Genomic DNA, 16,123 nt, shown 5'->3' on the forward strand with positions numbered 1-16,123 from the left:
TTAATTTGTAAATGAAATGAATTGTATTCTCTATGGTACTTGTTGCTTTTATGGTTTTATATGTTTTCTAAAATCGAATAAAGCATTTTCAGACTCAGACTCATGTGAACTCAGATGTGTCTTGTGTACAGTGGTATAATTGCAATTTGCTTTTTTCTTTTTTTTTTTAAGGGAAAAGATGTTTTGAATTGTTAGTTGTGATGTAAGGATGTGAAGTCATGTAGAAAATTGTGTGAAGGTTCTGAGAGGTGTTTTGGAATGGTTGGGAAACTCGGATGGATGAATGGCGGTTGTAAGCATCACTTGTAAGGAGATATTCATGCTGTAATTTACCAATAAATCCTGAATCAGAACCTGACTGGCATCCACATTAGTACACATCTGCTGCCGAGATCAATTTTCTTTTTGCTACTTCCCCATAAAAGAAGATGAGCTAAAGCCAGTCTTTAAATCATGGTATTGAAAAGCAAAACAACTATTGAAATTCACAAGAATTGTTTTGGCTCTTGGCACTCTGGTATAAATCATGACGCAGTATTGTATTGTGACCAGGGGCGGCTCCTCCGTAATGGCAGAGAAGCGTCGCACTATTACCAGCAGATGATAAATAAAACAACAATAAAACATTATTATCGTTTTATTTATCTCTGTCTGAGCTGCTAACATTTGTAGTCCCAAGCATATGGAGTAGTTTGAACATTTGGGTTATACGCTTCTCTTATGGTCTTGCTGCTTATTCATTTATTTACACATCATTATTCACGTGCCTTTATCCAAGGTCTGCCTTGCTGCTCAATTTACCACAGTTGAGAGAATAATACTCTTGTGAGATAGTGGTTTGCCTTCTCTAAACATCCCATCCCTGTGATGCTGCTCGTTAAGGTGCCGTTGCCATTTAAAAACTTTTTGGGTAATTGAAACACTGAAAATCGCAAGATTCACAGAGAAGATAACTGAAAGGTTTCAAGAGTCAATATAACTACCACAGGTACCGCAAAACCAATTAATGATGAGCGATTCTAAAGCAGATATTGTTCAGATTCAAGAGAAATAAGCTTTATTGCTTTTATTTGTGAAAAGCAATTAACACTGCAAAGATGTTAGGAACGCAACTATATAATTTTACTATCGCACAAGCAGCCACAAAGCTTAGATATGGTATGTCTTGCAGATCTGTGAATTCTCAGTTTATTTCTTCTTGCAGGCCTGATATCTCTCAGAGACATTATCCCAGTTGATCACATTCCATATGGCTTTCAGGTAGTCAGGTCTCACATTCTTGTATTGCAGGTAATAGGCATGCTCCCACACATCAATTCCAAGTAGCGGGATTAGACCTGTGTTCGCAAAAATAGACACAGTTAGCAAAATCAAGCGATGAATAAGGATGTTACTAATGAAATTTGGCTTTCCAACTTTTGTTCGTTATGAAGAAAAGAAAAATGATTTTGCTTTAACTTTACATGCTGGACATTTAATAGCAAATATTGGCATTTTTTCAAAGCAAGCAATTGAGACGGAAATTCATCATGGTAATTTAATACCGGAGAGAAAATGTATTTTAAAAATACTCGTTTTCATAACATGTGGCTTCATTATTCTCTTATAGAGGTAGTATGAGAAATGCCAAACCTGGGCAATGCAATAATGTATATGCGAGATTAATATTTTTGTTTAATATACAACATTTTCATGTTTTGTTTTAACTACATGACCAGGTGTAGTGCTCTGCATGTCATTTGGATTTGCCAACGCTTTTTTTTAATTTCAAAATAGCATTTGTAAAGCTTTATTACAAAAAAATAGAAAAATGACGTACTACTAACTTTTCTTCTTTTTTGTACACAAGTAATGAACATTCACCTCTTATAAATATACATGATAATTAGAAAATGAAGTGTTCCAGGTTTCCGGCATGCAGTGGTGGAAAGCTACCGCCTTCACCAGAAGTTAAACAGCACAAGTGTACTGGTGGCAGCATACCAAGTAGTGATTAGTAGCAATAAACAGGTATTTTTTATCCTGCCACTAACTCACCTTTTTAACCTCTTCACTGCGGCGGTTGCGCTGTGCTCATGATGGAGAGGTTGCGTCACGGCCCGCCCGCTCAATTGAACGTTCAGCGCAGGCACGGAATCCGCGCCGCGGAATCCGCGCCGCGCAGGCGTTCCGAGCGGGCCGTGACGGAACTACTCCATCAGCACAGCGCGACCGCGGCTGATGACGGAGTGGTTCCGTCACCAGCAGGGGAAGGGTTAAAGTTCTACTGCTGTGCGCTTAACTAACCCTTGGCCTTCATTATGTAGATGTGGTGTGATGCACAGCGCAGGAGTAGTCCTCTGCGTTGGATTTATGTGTTCCTGGGAAGAGTACAGTAGAGGGATAGGGTAGGAATGTCCAGTGCTTGTGTGGTTGGTTAGTCCATGTTCTGGGTATATGTATGCCTGTTGGAAATACATGACAGGAGATATAGTGCTGTGCAGTGCATACACAACAAGAGCATGTGCTGGGTATATGTGTGATTGCATTAAGTACAATATATGAAGGGTGAAGTGTTGTGCAATGTGGTAAGTTTGTGTGCTGGCAGCATGTGTGTTTGAAATTAGTGTGCCCGGTTAATTATAGAAGAGCTTCAGTGCTGAACAGTGTACACAGACAGAGTGCTGAATACCTCTGTAAATGTGTACCGTGCATGGAGGTACAAGTGTTAAACAGCATGTGCGCTGTGAATGTACACTAAGTACATGTGCCTGCAATGGCACATTAACCCCTTCGCTCCGGCGGCAATTCCGCCGCAGCACTAAGGGGGCGGGGGGGGCCGAGCGGCGCTCGCATGCTCGTGACTGAGCCGCTCCGTCACGAGCCGTGGTTGAGCTGTGCTCATGACGGAGCGGTTCCATCATGGCACCGCCCGCTCAATGGAACGTCCAGCGCAGGCGCGGAATTCGCGCCGAGCATGCGCGCAGAGCGGGCCATGACGGAACCGCTCTGTCATGAGCACAGCTCAACCGAGGCTCAATGCGGAGCGGCTCCGTCATGAGCATAGAAGGTGTTAAATAGAAGGCCCTGGGTTCCATTTGGGAAGCCCAGGCCTGCCTGATGAAAATATGAGGAGAAGAGGAATTCCCCCTGATAGATTTGTGCATTGCTGCATTCCTGAGAGCTGGGAAGAACACACACTGATGAAAAAAAGGAAGAGACCCCCTTTACGCTGATTCAGTGATAGATCACAATGAAGGGTGCCTGTACACATCTGGAGATGAGAGATTTGTTGTCTGGGTTTAACCTTTTGATGCACGTCACTATAACTGACATACAGTTGTGAACTCTGGTCACTCCCATGAATGGTGCTCTGGACAATCGGCTTTGGAGTCTTGCCTGCCGTGACAGTGCTTCATGAGGATAGAAGATAAGGAGAAATGTCCACTTCAAAAGAAGACAAACTCTAACATAAAACTTCTAAGATTTAGACCCTGAATTTCATTTTGGTGTCTGGAAATGGGCTATAAGAAGGGGAGGTGGAGGCTCCACAATGAGTCATCTGCCTAACAGTTAGACAGGCTGCGTTAGAAGGGGAAGCTCTGCAAGACTTCTGTCTGTGACTAGGTCTGGGATCTGAGGCCTGCTAGTCTCCCTGGTGGGTGAGGAGACATCACCCAGGACACTTAGCTCACCGGCTCTGGAGCATGGAGCCAAAACCAGTGTGCCCTTTGTGGAAGAAGAGAGCATTGGAGGGAGCGAGTTCCATTGGGGAGTCCTGTGGGAGGATTCCCCGAGTGAGGTGTGAGGTTGTGCCCCGATCGGGTCATTGACGTGTCAGGTCAGTGACCCCCATGTGCCAGGTTAGGACAGCTGGAGACTGAGCAGACAGTAAAGTGCCATGCGGGCCTGGGTGCACCTGCACCCCCCAGATTACACCTTAGGCCAGAGGGGGCCACCAGTAAAGTAATGTTGAATTGCTGGGGTCTGGGACGAATTTAGTGTGAGCGTTTGCACCAAGTGAGTCGGCGTCTGCGTTTCCAAGTACTGCTGTGACCCCCTATGCCTGCAGGGGCTGCCGGTACCGACATGGCAATGGATTTGGCTGGTTAACCAAAGGAGTGATGGAAGCTGCGCTCTGTGAGTTGTACCCTCACTGTAAGGGGACAGAACCTGACTGGCCAGAGGGCTGCCAAAGACACTGTGGATGACGTCGAACTCAGATAGATTTAGGGTAGGGTGCCTATTGTCATAATTACATGATATAGTAATCCTGCGAAAATCCCCTTATAGAAAAGCTTATGGCAATTGTGCATAACTATATCAACAATGGGCATTGTTTCCATTTAAAACACTAACCACATCTATGCTGTACTTCTGCACAGACAACATAGCAGTAGTAGGCTGGCATGACACCCTGCTTAGCAACAGGGCTCTAGCAGATTGAACCAAGCAACAGGTTACTATGTGTGTTCACACAGCAACAGTTGTTATGTACCCACATACAACACGTTATCATGCCATTAACCCCCTTAATTGCAAGTGTCTGCAAATGGCAGACACACCGCTCCCCCTGCAACTCGTCCTTTGGCCACTGGCAGACACTGAAGAGGGATATAAAAGGTCCTCTAATGCTTTGCACTGTAGGGATTCATTTTTCAATTGTTAGCTCAGGCTCCTCGGGACCAGCTTCCCAAACAGGCAGTTTTTTTGGATTTTTTTGGTGATGACGGTCACCGCTTAGATTGCGCTGATATTACTACCTCTAAAGTGAAAGCCAAACAAGCGAATCAACTTGTTTTACTTTTACTGCATTAGTGCTCAGGGCATAACTCGAGCACTGATATGGTTGGGGAGGTTTCATTGGAAAGGGAAGAATCTCCCCTTTCCAATGGTATCTCTGCCCCGTGGGTCTCTGCTTGGGGAACACCTTGGGAGAGCTATCCCCAAGCAGGCAGGAATCCAACCACTAGACACCAGAGATCTGGGAGAGCGGCCACTTAGGCAAAGGCTTGTCCCCCCCCCCCCCTCAACAGGCTCAGATGTACAGTTGTTCTACCCCCACTAGAGTGGGGATTGGGGTGATTACCCCCATTATGCCCACAGGGGGGCAGAAAGCGCACCCCTTGAGGGTGGGGGGGGGGGTGGGGGGGGGTTTGGGGGAGACAAAGGTTTGCGCCAATCTGCCTATCCTGGAGATGGGCGGGGTCAGAATGTCCACTGGACACTAGGGAATTCAAAATGACTTTAAAACAAGCTAATGGAGGGTGCAGTCTACTTCGGCGTTGGGCTATACCACACACTAGTAGAGGCAATAGTGTCTTTCTGCCCTCCTGATAGGAGGTTGTCCCAATGGAGGAGGCTGCCAAAAATCTGCCCTGGAGAGTAAAGAGTTCAGACACAAGGGACTTTGCATTTGGGGCAAATGAAAGGGTGTGGGTGTTACACACCCCACCCCAAAAGGGATACACCAGTCTTTGTGCACTCCACACCCCCAAAGGCAGACAGTGGGATTGCCCCCAACTTGCCCCTGGAAGAGGCAAAAAGCCAACTGTAGGGAGGAGCCAAGATGGCCGACAGGACGGACGTGTAGGCTCCCGGCTCCGCGAGCTTCTCACTCCCGCACCGGCATCCTGTTGTTAATCCTGAGTGAATCTTGCGGTGACACGACGGATTGAACGCGCTGCTTGTAACCGCGTTTTCCCCGAGGTCTCTGCTGGCTGGTTTGATGGTAAACTCGCTGCGCGAGCCGTCTACCGTTGCTACTCCTGGACCCTGCCCCGATCGCCGCTGCTGAACCTGCTACACCGGTGTCCGTGGGGCGGCTTGTGGAGGTGCCGGTGTTCGAAGTGGCGCTTCTGCCTACAGAGGGAGACGGTGTGGCCCCCTCCCGACCTGGTGAGACTCCTGGCTTGGTGGCGATGCGTGCTGGCAGGACAGGATCCCTTCCCCCGTCGCCTCCTTTGTTGTGATGCGGGTGGGCTGAGTCGACACCATCATGCGGTGCCTTTGTCATATGGATACTTCGTTACATATATTGCGTTAAGTTAGCATGAGTGCATTACATGTTTAAACAGCCTTTTTTCCTTCGGCTTCAGTTTTGCACACGACACATACTTGTTGTTGTCGCTTTCACCCTAGAAGCCGTGAGGTGGTTTATTTGAGAATAATATGTTATTTCTATGCTATCAGCTTTGCCTGGTACACTTGGTACAACTGTCTGCACACTGAGAGCTGCACACTCTAAAATTAACCTAACACAAGGTTGCTGGGAGGCCTGATCCTCGCACCACATTAGACATAACACAAATAATGTTGATGCCAACATTTTGGGCTCTACGCGGGTTTAAGATAGAGTTACACGGAATGAACGTAGACACTTGGTGCTGCGCATGAAGAGAGCTGGTAGCTGTTGATGTGATCTGCTCCTACTGATATTGAGAGGTATGGGGCCGCCCTGCTAAAGCCCGAATGAGACCTTCTTAGATATAAAATAATATGCTAGATAGGGTGCGCGAAATATAGGTGATATAAATTTCTATAGATTTTGCATTATAACATGCTAGCACCTTTTGCTTATTATGGATTAGTGACTATGCTGCTGACTCTGATTATTATAATCTGCATTTTGGTATTATACAAGATACTGCGTTTGAGAACTTTGCATTGAATAATAAATATTTCAAACTTGCACTTGTGTTCTTTGACTCTCAGTTTTGGTTTGAAATGATTATATAACGAAAGAGTGTTCATGTGTTCCACGATTCCTGAGGTATTCTAAAGATCATGTTCTGGTTTGTCTAAGACATGGATCATTCCATAATGATCCATGAGACACTAGCTAGCTAGGTAAGGGGATTTCTGACACTGAGATGAGTTTTTGGATCATCCTAACTCACTGAGGTTCTAGATCTCTATGCACAGTTCTGTGGGAGAACGGAAACCCTGCTACATGGCGCCCAACGGTTTGGTTGGCCTTATTTCATGACACTCGAGTAGTATATCATTCAAACCTTGACACCTTCATTCCCGTTTCCGGTAAACGGTGGTGTCGGAAAAACCTACCTATTTTTGAATTAGGTCTTTTCAAGCTTGAATTCTTCTGAAAACGGTTTCTTTGAATTACTACCCAGTTGTGCTACAAACTGCTCTTTGTCTCTTTTCACTTCCTGTGCTAACATGGCCGTGGACATAGCGCAGCATAGCCGCGTCGCGGTTCGCGACCACTTGCGGGGATATAATGTACCTGCGGAAGGCTTGGCTGTGGTTCTAGTGGTGAGTGCGGAACATGCGTACCCGTACGAATTGTTTTATTCCTGGGTAACATTTCCGGCTGTGGACGCTAATTCGGGTGTCTTCCATTCATACACTGCCACGGATGTACCGGCGGCTTATGCTCCGTACAGGGCACTGGAAGTACCTATCGACGCTTGGCAGCACGGAGTTTGGTTTGGTGGCGCCCTACCCCATTCTTTAACGGCTCCGAGGTTAGGTCCTTTGTCCATTCCGGGCACAAATTGGCCCGCTTTGGGTGGATTTACTCCTCATCCTAATCGCGCCACTTGTAATGTGGGTGACCTGCGGCGTCTTCATGATGTCGCGGTTGGAGTGATTAGAGCGCTTGTTCATTACATTGGTCGTAATATTCATGGCGCAGCCCCCGCAGGTGCGCAGCTTCGGGCAGAACAGGCTGGTTTGAAAATCAGTCCTGTCTTGGTGAATTCCGTTATGGGCAGAAAGCCAGAGAATAAGGATGATTTTCCTTACTGGCTTGCCGAGAAATTCGACCAGCTGGAGGCTGTGTTTCCTAATACGACTCCGGGTGAAAAACACCGGATTCTTACGCTTAGTTTACCGAAAGATTTAGCCCCTGAACTTGCTGACTGTGAAACATGGGGTAAGACTTTTGCAGCGGTTTACTCGAGGTGCTATGGCACCCCGTCTGTGTCAAACCTTTCTGAGGTCCTTAAACGTGTTCAGGATGATCACGGACCAGAGTCGGCGGTTGAATTGGGTATGCGCCTGAGCGGCTCGTTTGAGACGGTTTGCGGTCTTATCCTTGCAAATGTCAAGGGGGATGCAGTGAACTTTCAGGTGGCCAATGCTCTGGCGTTAATTCCCGAGGCCGAGAAACCCCGTCAGCTGGCAAGAATTATTGTGGCGGCTTATAAAATGGTTGGCCGCACTTCTAAGGGTTTAAAAGCTTTTTCTGAAAAAGAGAGGAAGCAGCCCCAGGGACAGTCTTCGGAAACGGGTGGACAACCCAAGTCCAAAAAACAAAATTGGCCTAAAAAGCAGAAGCAGGGTAAGCAACAACAACAGCAGACACAGGTTTCTAGTCCTACGCCTTCGCAGCCTGCGCAGTCAGATCGAGTTTATGATTTGCGCGATCGCGCGACGATTAAATCGCCTGAGAGATATCAGGCTTCTGACCAACGCTCTCCTCGTTCCTTTCAGGACTCATCGGCTCCGTCAACCGGTGGTGGAGGGGGCGGCAGGGGCAGGGGTGGCCAGCAAGGACGTGGCCAGCCCCGCACGCGAAGTGAAGGGGATCAGCGGGACGACTCTACGCCAAAGAGACCGCAGTTTGCCAAGAAGAAAGTCGCAGCCTTAACGGCGCATCGATATGCCCCAGATAGTGAGAACGCGGCTTCGGAATCTGACGTGGGCTCTGACCTTGCTGGACAGCGCGGCGGAGATTACCATAGTGAGAGAGGCCCTCCGTCCACTGTTGAAGGTGACAGCGACTGAGACTTTTATTGTGATTGAAACAGCTGATACACATGTTGCTCCCCCTGAAAGACTTTTTGAAATTGTCCTGTTAATTGAAGGTGACATGCAGCGAACTGTGAAAGGGGTATTTTGGGAGAATCTTTCGGATACGTATGACATTTTGCTTTCGGAGGCTGACTGGCCCCCACCTTTTGTTCTCGCAGCTCCGCGAGGGGAGGAGGTAATCCTCCCCAGTTTCGCGCACACTGTATCGAGAGTGGAAGCGCTGCATTTTGCAGAAGAGTGGGCTCTGGCGCTTGCGCCGGCTGTGTACCGAAATCAGTGTGGCTGGGATAAATTGTCCCCTAGCCATGAGATTCCTTTACGGTCACAGCCGCAGCCACAACCCCAGTATCCCATACGGCGTGAAGCTAAAGCTTCGGTCGCGGCTATCCTTGAACAATTGGAATATCAAGGTGTAATTGAAACGTGTGTGTCACCAATGAATAATCCCCTTTTTACTGTTAACAAGCCGGACGGCTCATATCGTCTAGTTTTGGATTACCGGCATTTGAACTCGCATTGCCGTAACTGTGCAGTACAGAATACTCACGGCTCTGCCCTAGTAAATAGTCTTGAGCGTAAACGGTTCAAAACCACGCTTGACATTTCCAATGGTTTTTATGCACATAAATTAGATGGTCTAAGTTCCCAATGGACCAGTTTTACGTGCGGCGGCGTACAAAAAATGTTTAAACGACTCCCAATGGGATATAAAAATAGTCCTGGAGTGTTTTCCGCCCGCATAGTCTCTCTTTTGGAGAGTTTCGATCCAGTTGCATGTTCGTATGTGGATGACATTTATCTCACAGACGACGAACTTTGGGTGCATCTGTGTCGAGTAAACAGCATAATTTGTAACTTTGCAGACATGGGTTACAAGTTTAACTTTGCAAAATCACACATTGCGGAGTACACAGTGTTGTTTCTAGGTTATGAACTTAACCATGAAGGAAAGGGATTGGCTCCTCACTTCCTGGAGAAGTGCGCGCAGTTGCGCTCTCCGACAACGCTGAAAAAATTACAGTCTTTACTGGGTTTTTTAAATTTCGGGAGGACGTACATTCCGGAATATGCCCAGCGTATCAAGCCTTTATATGCCTTGGTACAACCATCTTTTTCCAAATCATGCTGGCTGCCTGAGCATTCAGCCATTCTGCAGTCTTTGCAGGCTGATTTGCTCACTTCTGACTACTTACAGACCCGTAATAACCAGACCAACCTGGTGATAAGAATTATCCCTGGGACGGTGGGTTTCACGTACCTGACTTTTAATGAAGGGGATACTGTACCTATTGCTTACAAGTCACACTTGTACACTTCGGCTGAACTGCGTTTTTCCACTGTGGAGAAAGTTTTAACGGCTGTGCAGATGGCAATTCTTAAAGAACGTGCCCTGTCGCAGGGAAAGCGCATGTTGGTTGTTACCCCGTGTCCTGCCTTGGAGGCGGTCACGAAAGCCAGTGTACCGAATTCTAAAGCTTTGCACCCTCGGTGGATTCAGTGGGCTACATCCTTGACATCTCAGGATGTCACGTTTATTTTTGACGCCGCTTTACGGTCGCAGAAGTATTTACAGTATGAATTTGTTCATCCTGCTCCTTTAGCAATGCGGCCGTTGGAGGATTTCCATTGTATCATTTACACGGATGGTTCGGCGCAGGTTGCGCATGGCTCTAAACATGCCTACGTTTCCGCTTGCGCCATTGTGGTCGGTGCCATGGTGAACGATGAGTTCAAGTCCAGTGTCGTGCACATGCAGACGCTTGGGGACAGCACCGCACAATTAGCTGAGCTCCGTGCTCTGATGCTTGCATTGGAGTACGCTGATCCTTGTGTGACGACTTTAATCGTAAGTGATTCTTACTACTGTGTCCAGTCTTACAATGAGAACTTGTTCTTTTGGATTCAGAATGATTTTCATGATTCCAAGGGTAGCACAATAAAACATAAAATGATCTGGGTCCGAGTGGCGGAACTTAAAGAGAAACTGCTGCTCGTGTTTGTGATTCATACTCTCGGCCACCAGCGCGTGGGGGTCCACGCTGTTGGCAACTCGCTTGCTGATGAAGCAGCGAAGTCAGCGGTATCCAAATACTTAGTTGCAGCAGTCACGAGGTCCAAAAGCAAAATAGATGATGACATCTTGGCGGCGGTTGCTGCCACGGAGAAGGGAGGTAAATATCCTGCGGGGTTCCCTTCGAAGTACACATACCACTTAAGTCCCGATAAGGTTCCTTATGTGAAAATTCCGGAAGTTGGAGAGCGTCTAGTTCCCAACTCGGATCGCAGAGCTTCTCTGATTACAGCGGCTCATGAAGGTGTGGCGTCTGCGCATGCGGGCGTCTCAGCCACTGTATCTCAGCTACAACAGAGGTTCTGGTGGCGGGGACTGTACAAACAGACGCGCGATTATGTCCTTATGTGTGACATTTGTCAGCAGATCAAGCCTTCTACTGCTGCGCGTCCGCCTCAGACACAGTTGTACATCTCTAATAAACCACTTGGTTGTGTTTATTTGGATCACTGCGGTCCTTTTTCTTCTGATACTTTTTCTTCTGATACTGCGAATATATACATCTTAGTAGCAGTTGACTGCGTATAAATACATCTTAGTAGCAGTTGACTCATGCACACGCTTTGTGTGGTTATGGCCGCATCGCAGCGCTGATTCACGGACTGTCATTAAGGATTTGCGTGTCTTTGTGGGAATCTTTGCTTGTGGTGCTTTCCATTCGGACCAGGGTCCGGCTTTCGCCTCTAAGGCGTATAAGGATGCTATGGTTTCGTTGGGAGTACAGGTGAAGTTTTCAAGTCCCTACAGGCCTGAGGGCAATTCTGTGGTAGAAAGAATGAACCGCGACTTAAAGCAATCTTTGACAGCCCGAGTTATAGGCACTGGTAGAAACTGGCTGACCCACCTCTATGGCGTGCAGCGTGCGCTTAATAATCTCCCTAGAAGGTCTCTCGGTGGGCGGACCCCATACGAAATGCTCTTTGGTATCAAGATGTACGTCCCTGACCTTGATGGTGCAGACTGCCAGGCCCAGGCCGCGGCCTTTGACGTAGATTAACATTGCAATGTTTTACAGGATCTACAAAAGACCAGAGACAGTCTTGCAAAGGAACACTTGCCCTCCACGTCGGATGATGCGTTGCAGATCCCGGTAGTTGGCTGGCTACCCCAAGTTGGAGAACTGGTTCGAGAGAAGATCGATAACAAGAAAGAATTTGGTCCCTCATATCGTGCACCAGTTCGGGTTCTTGGAGTGAAGGGCACAAGAACAGTCATTTTACCACCACTACCAGGTCGTAAAGAAAACAGATTTATTTCTATTGACAATGTCAAGACACACAGGGTGGCCGATTCTTCATAGCATGACACCGGCTGTATCCTGTCCTTCCATGGTGAGGCACTCTGTGCTGGCTATTACATCTGGTGCAGATCAGGAGGTGTCCCTCGAGATGCCTGCTATGTCCAGTCCTTTATTAAATACTATTCCTGTTACTAACATTGATGAGGTGACCTATGCAGATCCTGCAGATTTATCTATGTCCGATTTACAAGCTCGTTTGGCTAACCAGTCCAGATTCTCTTTTGACTCTGATTCGGAACTTTCAAAGAAACCATCGACTATTGCAAAATATGCCACGTTGTTTAAAAAACATTTTCTAATTCCACCTTGGACATACATTTGGCTGATACTATTTTCGTTTTATCTTTTTATGTCAATTGGTTTTGTGTTTTATTTTTTCCGCCTGATCGATGGCCATTATGTGAAAGAAAGAACAGGAATTCGGTACCTTAATGGAACATTGGCCCCTCTTTCCTCCTCACATTCAGCACACAGACTAAAGAGAGACTTACATTCAGTAGAGATTACTGCTTGGCCTGTCCTTGATGTGATTGTGTGGGATGCGGTTAGGTTTCAGATACATGGCCCCACAGAAGTTATTAATGTTCCTAATGTGCTTAGAGTAAACATGGGAGATGTGATTAAGCAAAATATTCGTTCTGATGATTGGGATCTTCAGGCCGTAGAAGCATTGTTCTCTGATTTGAAATATTATGCGGCCTTTGATGCTGAGGATTTGTACTTGGATTCTGTTAATTATGGTGATTTGTTTTGCTATCAACATTATGGGAATCATTTCTTACACAAAACGAGTTCCGTGAGGGTTCCGGTAAACTACACACAGTGGGAACATTGTCCTGCGCCTTTGCAAGGGAGCTCGAGTACTTTCCTGGGAAAATACTTATATTTTACAGATTTTAATCAATCAAATCCTGAGTCGTTTTATTTTAAAGTGAAACAGAAATTCATGTCCAAAGTCAGACTTACCGATACAAAATTGCTGTATTCAAAGTCCTTTCTAGACAGGTTGGCTGTAGATGGCTATGAGTTATGGAAGGAGACTATTGACCTTAAATCGGTTTGGGGTACCAAAGATTGGCAGGTACAAGGCATTGAGGCTTTGCATCGTGCATGTCTCATCCCGAATCACATGTTGTTTTTAAATTCTACTATTTCCCAGACAACATGTTTTGGATTGGCTACATCTAAAAAATTAAATGCACCAACCATCCCTGATTTGGAAGAATATTCAGGCTGGAATAATTTCACTACATTGTCCATAAGTGAGATGCGAGACCAATTACACAATTCCTCCTTTAATATTTCCAGTTTTGATCCAGACGGGTGGCTTTTGTGGCAAAGAAGCTCTGATTCTTGCCAACGTCGTTTTTTGGGTTTGTCTGAAGGTTTTAAACACATCAGGCCGGATCCCCGTTTTGAAACAGATCACACAGTTACTACTTATTCAGTAGGCAAATTGTGTCAGACCTGGTTGCAACATTCCACTTTGGCTGCAGTGAAACTGCATCTGTCACGTTTGAATGAGAATATAGACCTGAATGATTTTATAAAAGGCCCGGCTAGGGGTAGATCTAAACGCTTTATTTATGCTGTTTACAATGAAATTTGGAAATGTTCACAAGTTGAGGCAGCTAAACGCCTAAGGGCTATTGATCAAGCAAATTTGGAAAAAGTGCTTGCAGTGGTCGATAACAGTATTAACATGCTTTCTTCCAGAATTTACACATTGGATAATATTGTTTCTTCTGTTGTTGATATTGTACATGATGAAGTGTCCACGTTATACCATGGTCAGAATCAATTGCGTTCTGTAATGCAGTTTGCCTGGACCCTACAGACACTTAAGGCTGGTCGAGTTCCCTGGACCTCATTGAACGTTTCATCCCTTTTTGCCCCTTTTAATCTGACTGAAAAACAGCGCATGCTTTCAATGCGTGATGCTTCATTTTCTATGTTACATATTGAGAAGCTAGAATCCTTACCTTTCTCTGTTGCTGAAACCACTACTGCCACGTGGCTTATTCATGGATTAATTACATTGCCATTTCCCTTATATAAATTTACTAACTGTATGCGGTATATTGCTATAGGACGATATGAACCACTAGGCAATGCATTCCTACATGAGGCATGGTCCTTACCATACACGTATAGATGTCTGAAGGATGGAAAAGAAGTGAATCTTAATGGTGAGGAATGCACACAGTCACCTGACCATTCATTAATATGCAGACACATTCAGTTACACGGTTCTTGTAATCAGGACCGCCCAAATTTAGCATGTGTTTTAAAAGGCACGCCAGTTCCAGCAGTAGTTCCCACATTTACATTATTGACTAATGGTAGTTATTTGCTTTTAAACAATGAAGTATGTTGTGGGTTATTAATTGGTGTGGCTTATGTGGTAACTGTATCAGAGCGTGTGGTGTGTTGCAAGAATGTTCTATACCCACCCACGCATGGGTCTTCAGATGTCTCCATCTGGCCACGGATTCCAACCTTGGAAGCAAAATTCAATGGTTTAAGCAGAATAAGGGCCCTTTTGTCTCAAAAACAAGTGACCCTGAGTTCGGCCCGGGAGACTTATGTCCTTCACATAGCTAACACCCGCACAGAGGTGCAGGCGCTTTTAAATACTGATTTGCCATTTCATTTCTGTGAGCTGGTGCACCAGATTTTTAATGCTTCTTCCACGACTGGCCTTGCACATTTTTTTAAATTAGTAGGCAGTGGCCTCGTGACTACGTTTGAAAAAGTTTTTGGTATCATTCCCACGTTTTTCCACACTATTTTTTCGAGTTTGTTTGGAGGACTACCTGTGTTGCTGGCTGTAGCCGCTGGCATTCTGTTGGTGTTTTTCTTCATAAAACATGGATGCCCATCCTGCGCAAGAAGCCGTTCAACGCCTCCTGACACTGTGCCGTAATCGGATGCTCAATTACTATGGAACATTGCCGCTTGCAGCATTAAGCACGGCCTATAGATTGTCATTTCGGTTCACCGACTTCACGTGTGTCCAACCTGTGTTTCACTGCCTGAGCTGCGAGTTCGATTGGGCCATTGATTTGTGCCTATGCTTGAGGACTGCTCCTGACGTCGATTTTGATCAGCTAATGCGTCCCGTGGTGGCTCACGAGCTGATCTGTTCTGGCGAAAGAGTTATGGCCTTGGCAGCGATAAATGGAGTTCTGGGCCAATGGGAGATCTCTGCAGCGGCGGATGCCTTTCTGACACACAGCGATCTGGTGAACCCACCGAGTTGTCCTCTGACGTTACAGGAGGATCCGATGCTGGAGGAGCACGTATGTTCTTTCCCATTGCTGAATTGGATTGCTGAACTATTTTCGGATGATGGCAGTGATTTCATACTGGAGGCTGTTGCAACTTTCTTTGCATATACTTTCCAATCATGACATGCCTGGGAGGAGTGCTTTGTTGTGAAATATGACTTTCCCCTCGCTGAATTGGAGGGATGGACTGTGTTCAGCTGATGGAGAGTTCAATCACGTGGTGTCGCTGAGGATAACGTCAATGTGGCACATGACTTTGGATATCGGATAAGTGCCTTGTTTTTTCTCTTACAGACATTTGAATTGATGCGGCCTGGTCCTACATTTCATATTTTTGAGACCTGGCGAATAACTTTTGGTTCGAAAGTTTTGTTTTTATTTTTAGACTTGAGGCCACTGTAGGCATTCATACATATTCATTCATACATATTTTTTTAGCTTATTTTAGCTCAAGATTATTGAACTTTGCTTTCAATTTTTGTATCTGATTTAGTATTGCCTTTTCCCTTATGTTTGACGGTGCTCGGACCAATGGGGGGGGTGTCATATGGATACTTCGTTACATATATTGCGTTAAGTTAGCATGAGTGCATTACATGTTTAAACAGCCTTTTTTCCTTCGGCTTCAGTTTTGCACACGACACATACTTGTTGTTGTCGCTTTCACCCTAGAAGCGGTGAGGTGGTTTATTTGAGAATAATATG

General features: G+C 45.9%; 1 protein-coding gene across 1 annotated transcript in view; it reads right to left on the reverse strand.

The window, feature by feature from the left end:
• Positions 1-1,040: 1,040 nt before the first annotated feature.
• The window catches only part of SOD2 (superoxide dismutase 2), a 190,105-nt gene continuing 175,022 nt past the window's right edge, over positions 1,041-16,123 (reverse strand). Inside the window, exon 5 of the mRNA XM_086927153.1 lies at positions 1,041-1,337. Within this exon, the coding sequence (XP_086783279.1) occupies positions 1,189-1,337 (149 nt within the window). The 3' untranslated portion in view covers positions 1,041-1,188. The remainder of the gene's footprint in view (positions 1,338-16,123) is intronic.

The sequence above is a fragment of the Lissotriton vulgaris genome, chromosome 6 (genome assembly GCF_964263255.1).
Source record: "Lissotriton vulgaris chromosome 6, aLisVul1.2, whole genome shotgun sequence".
Taxonomy (NCBI): Eukaryota; Metazoa; Chordata; class Amphibia; order Caudata; family Salamandridae; genus Lissotriton; species Lissotriton vulgaris.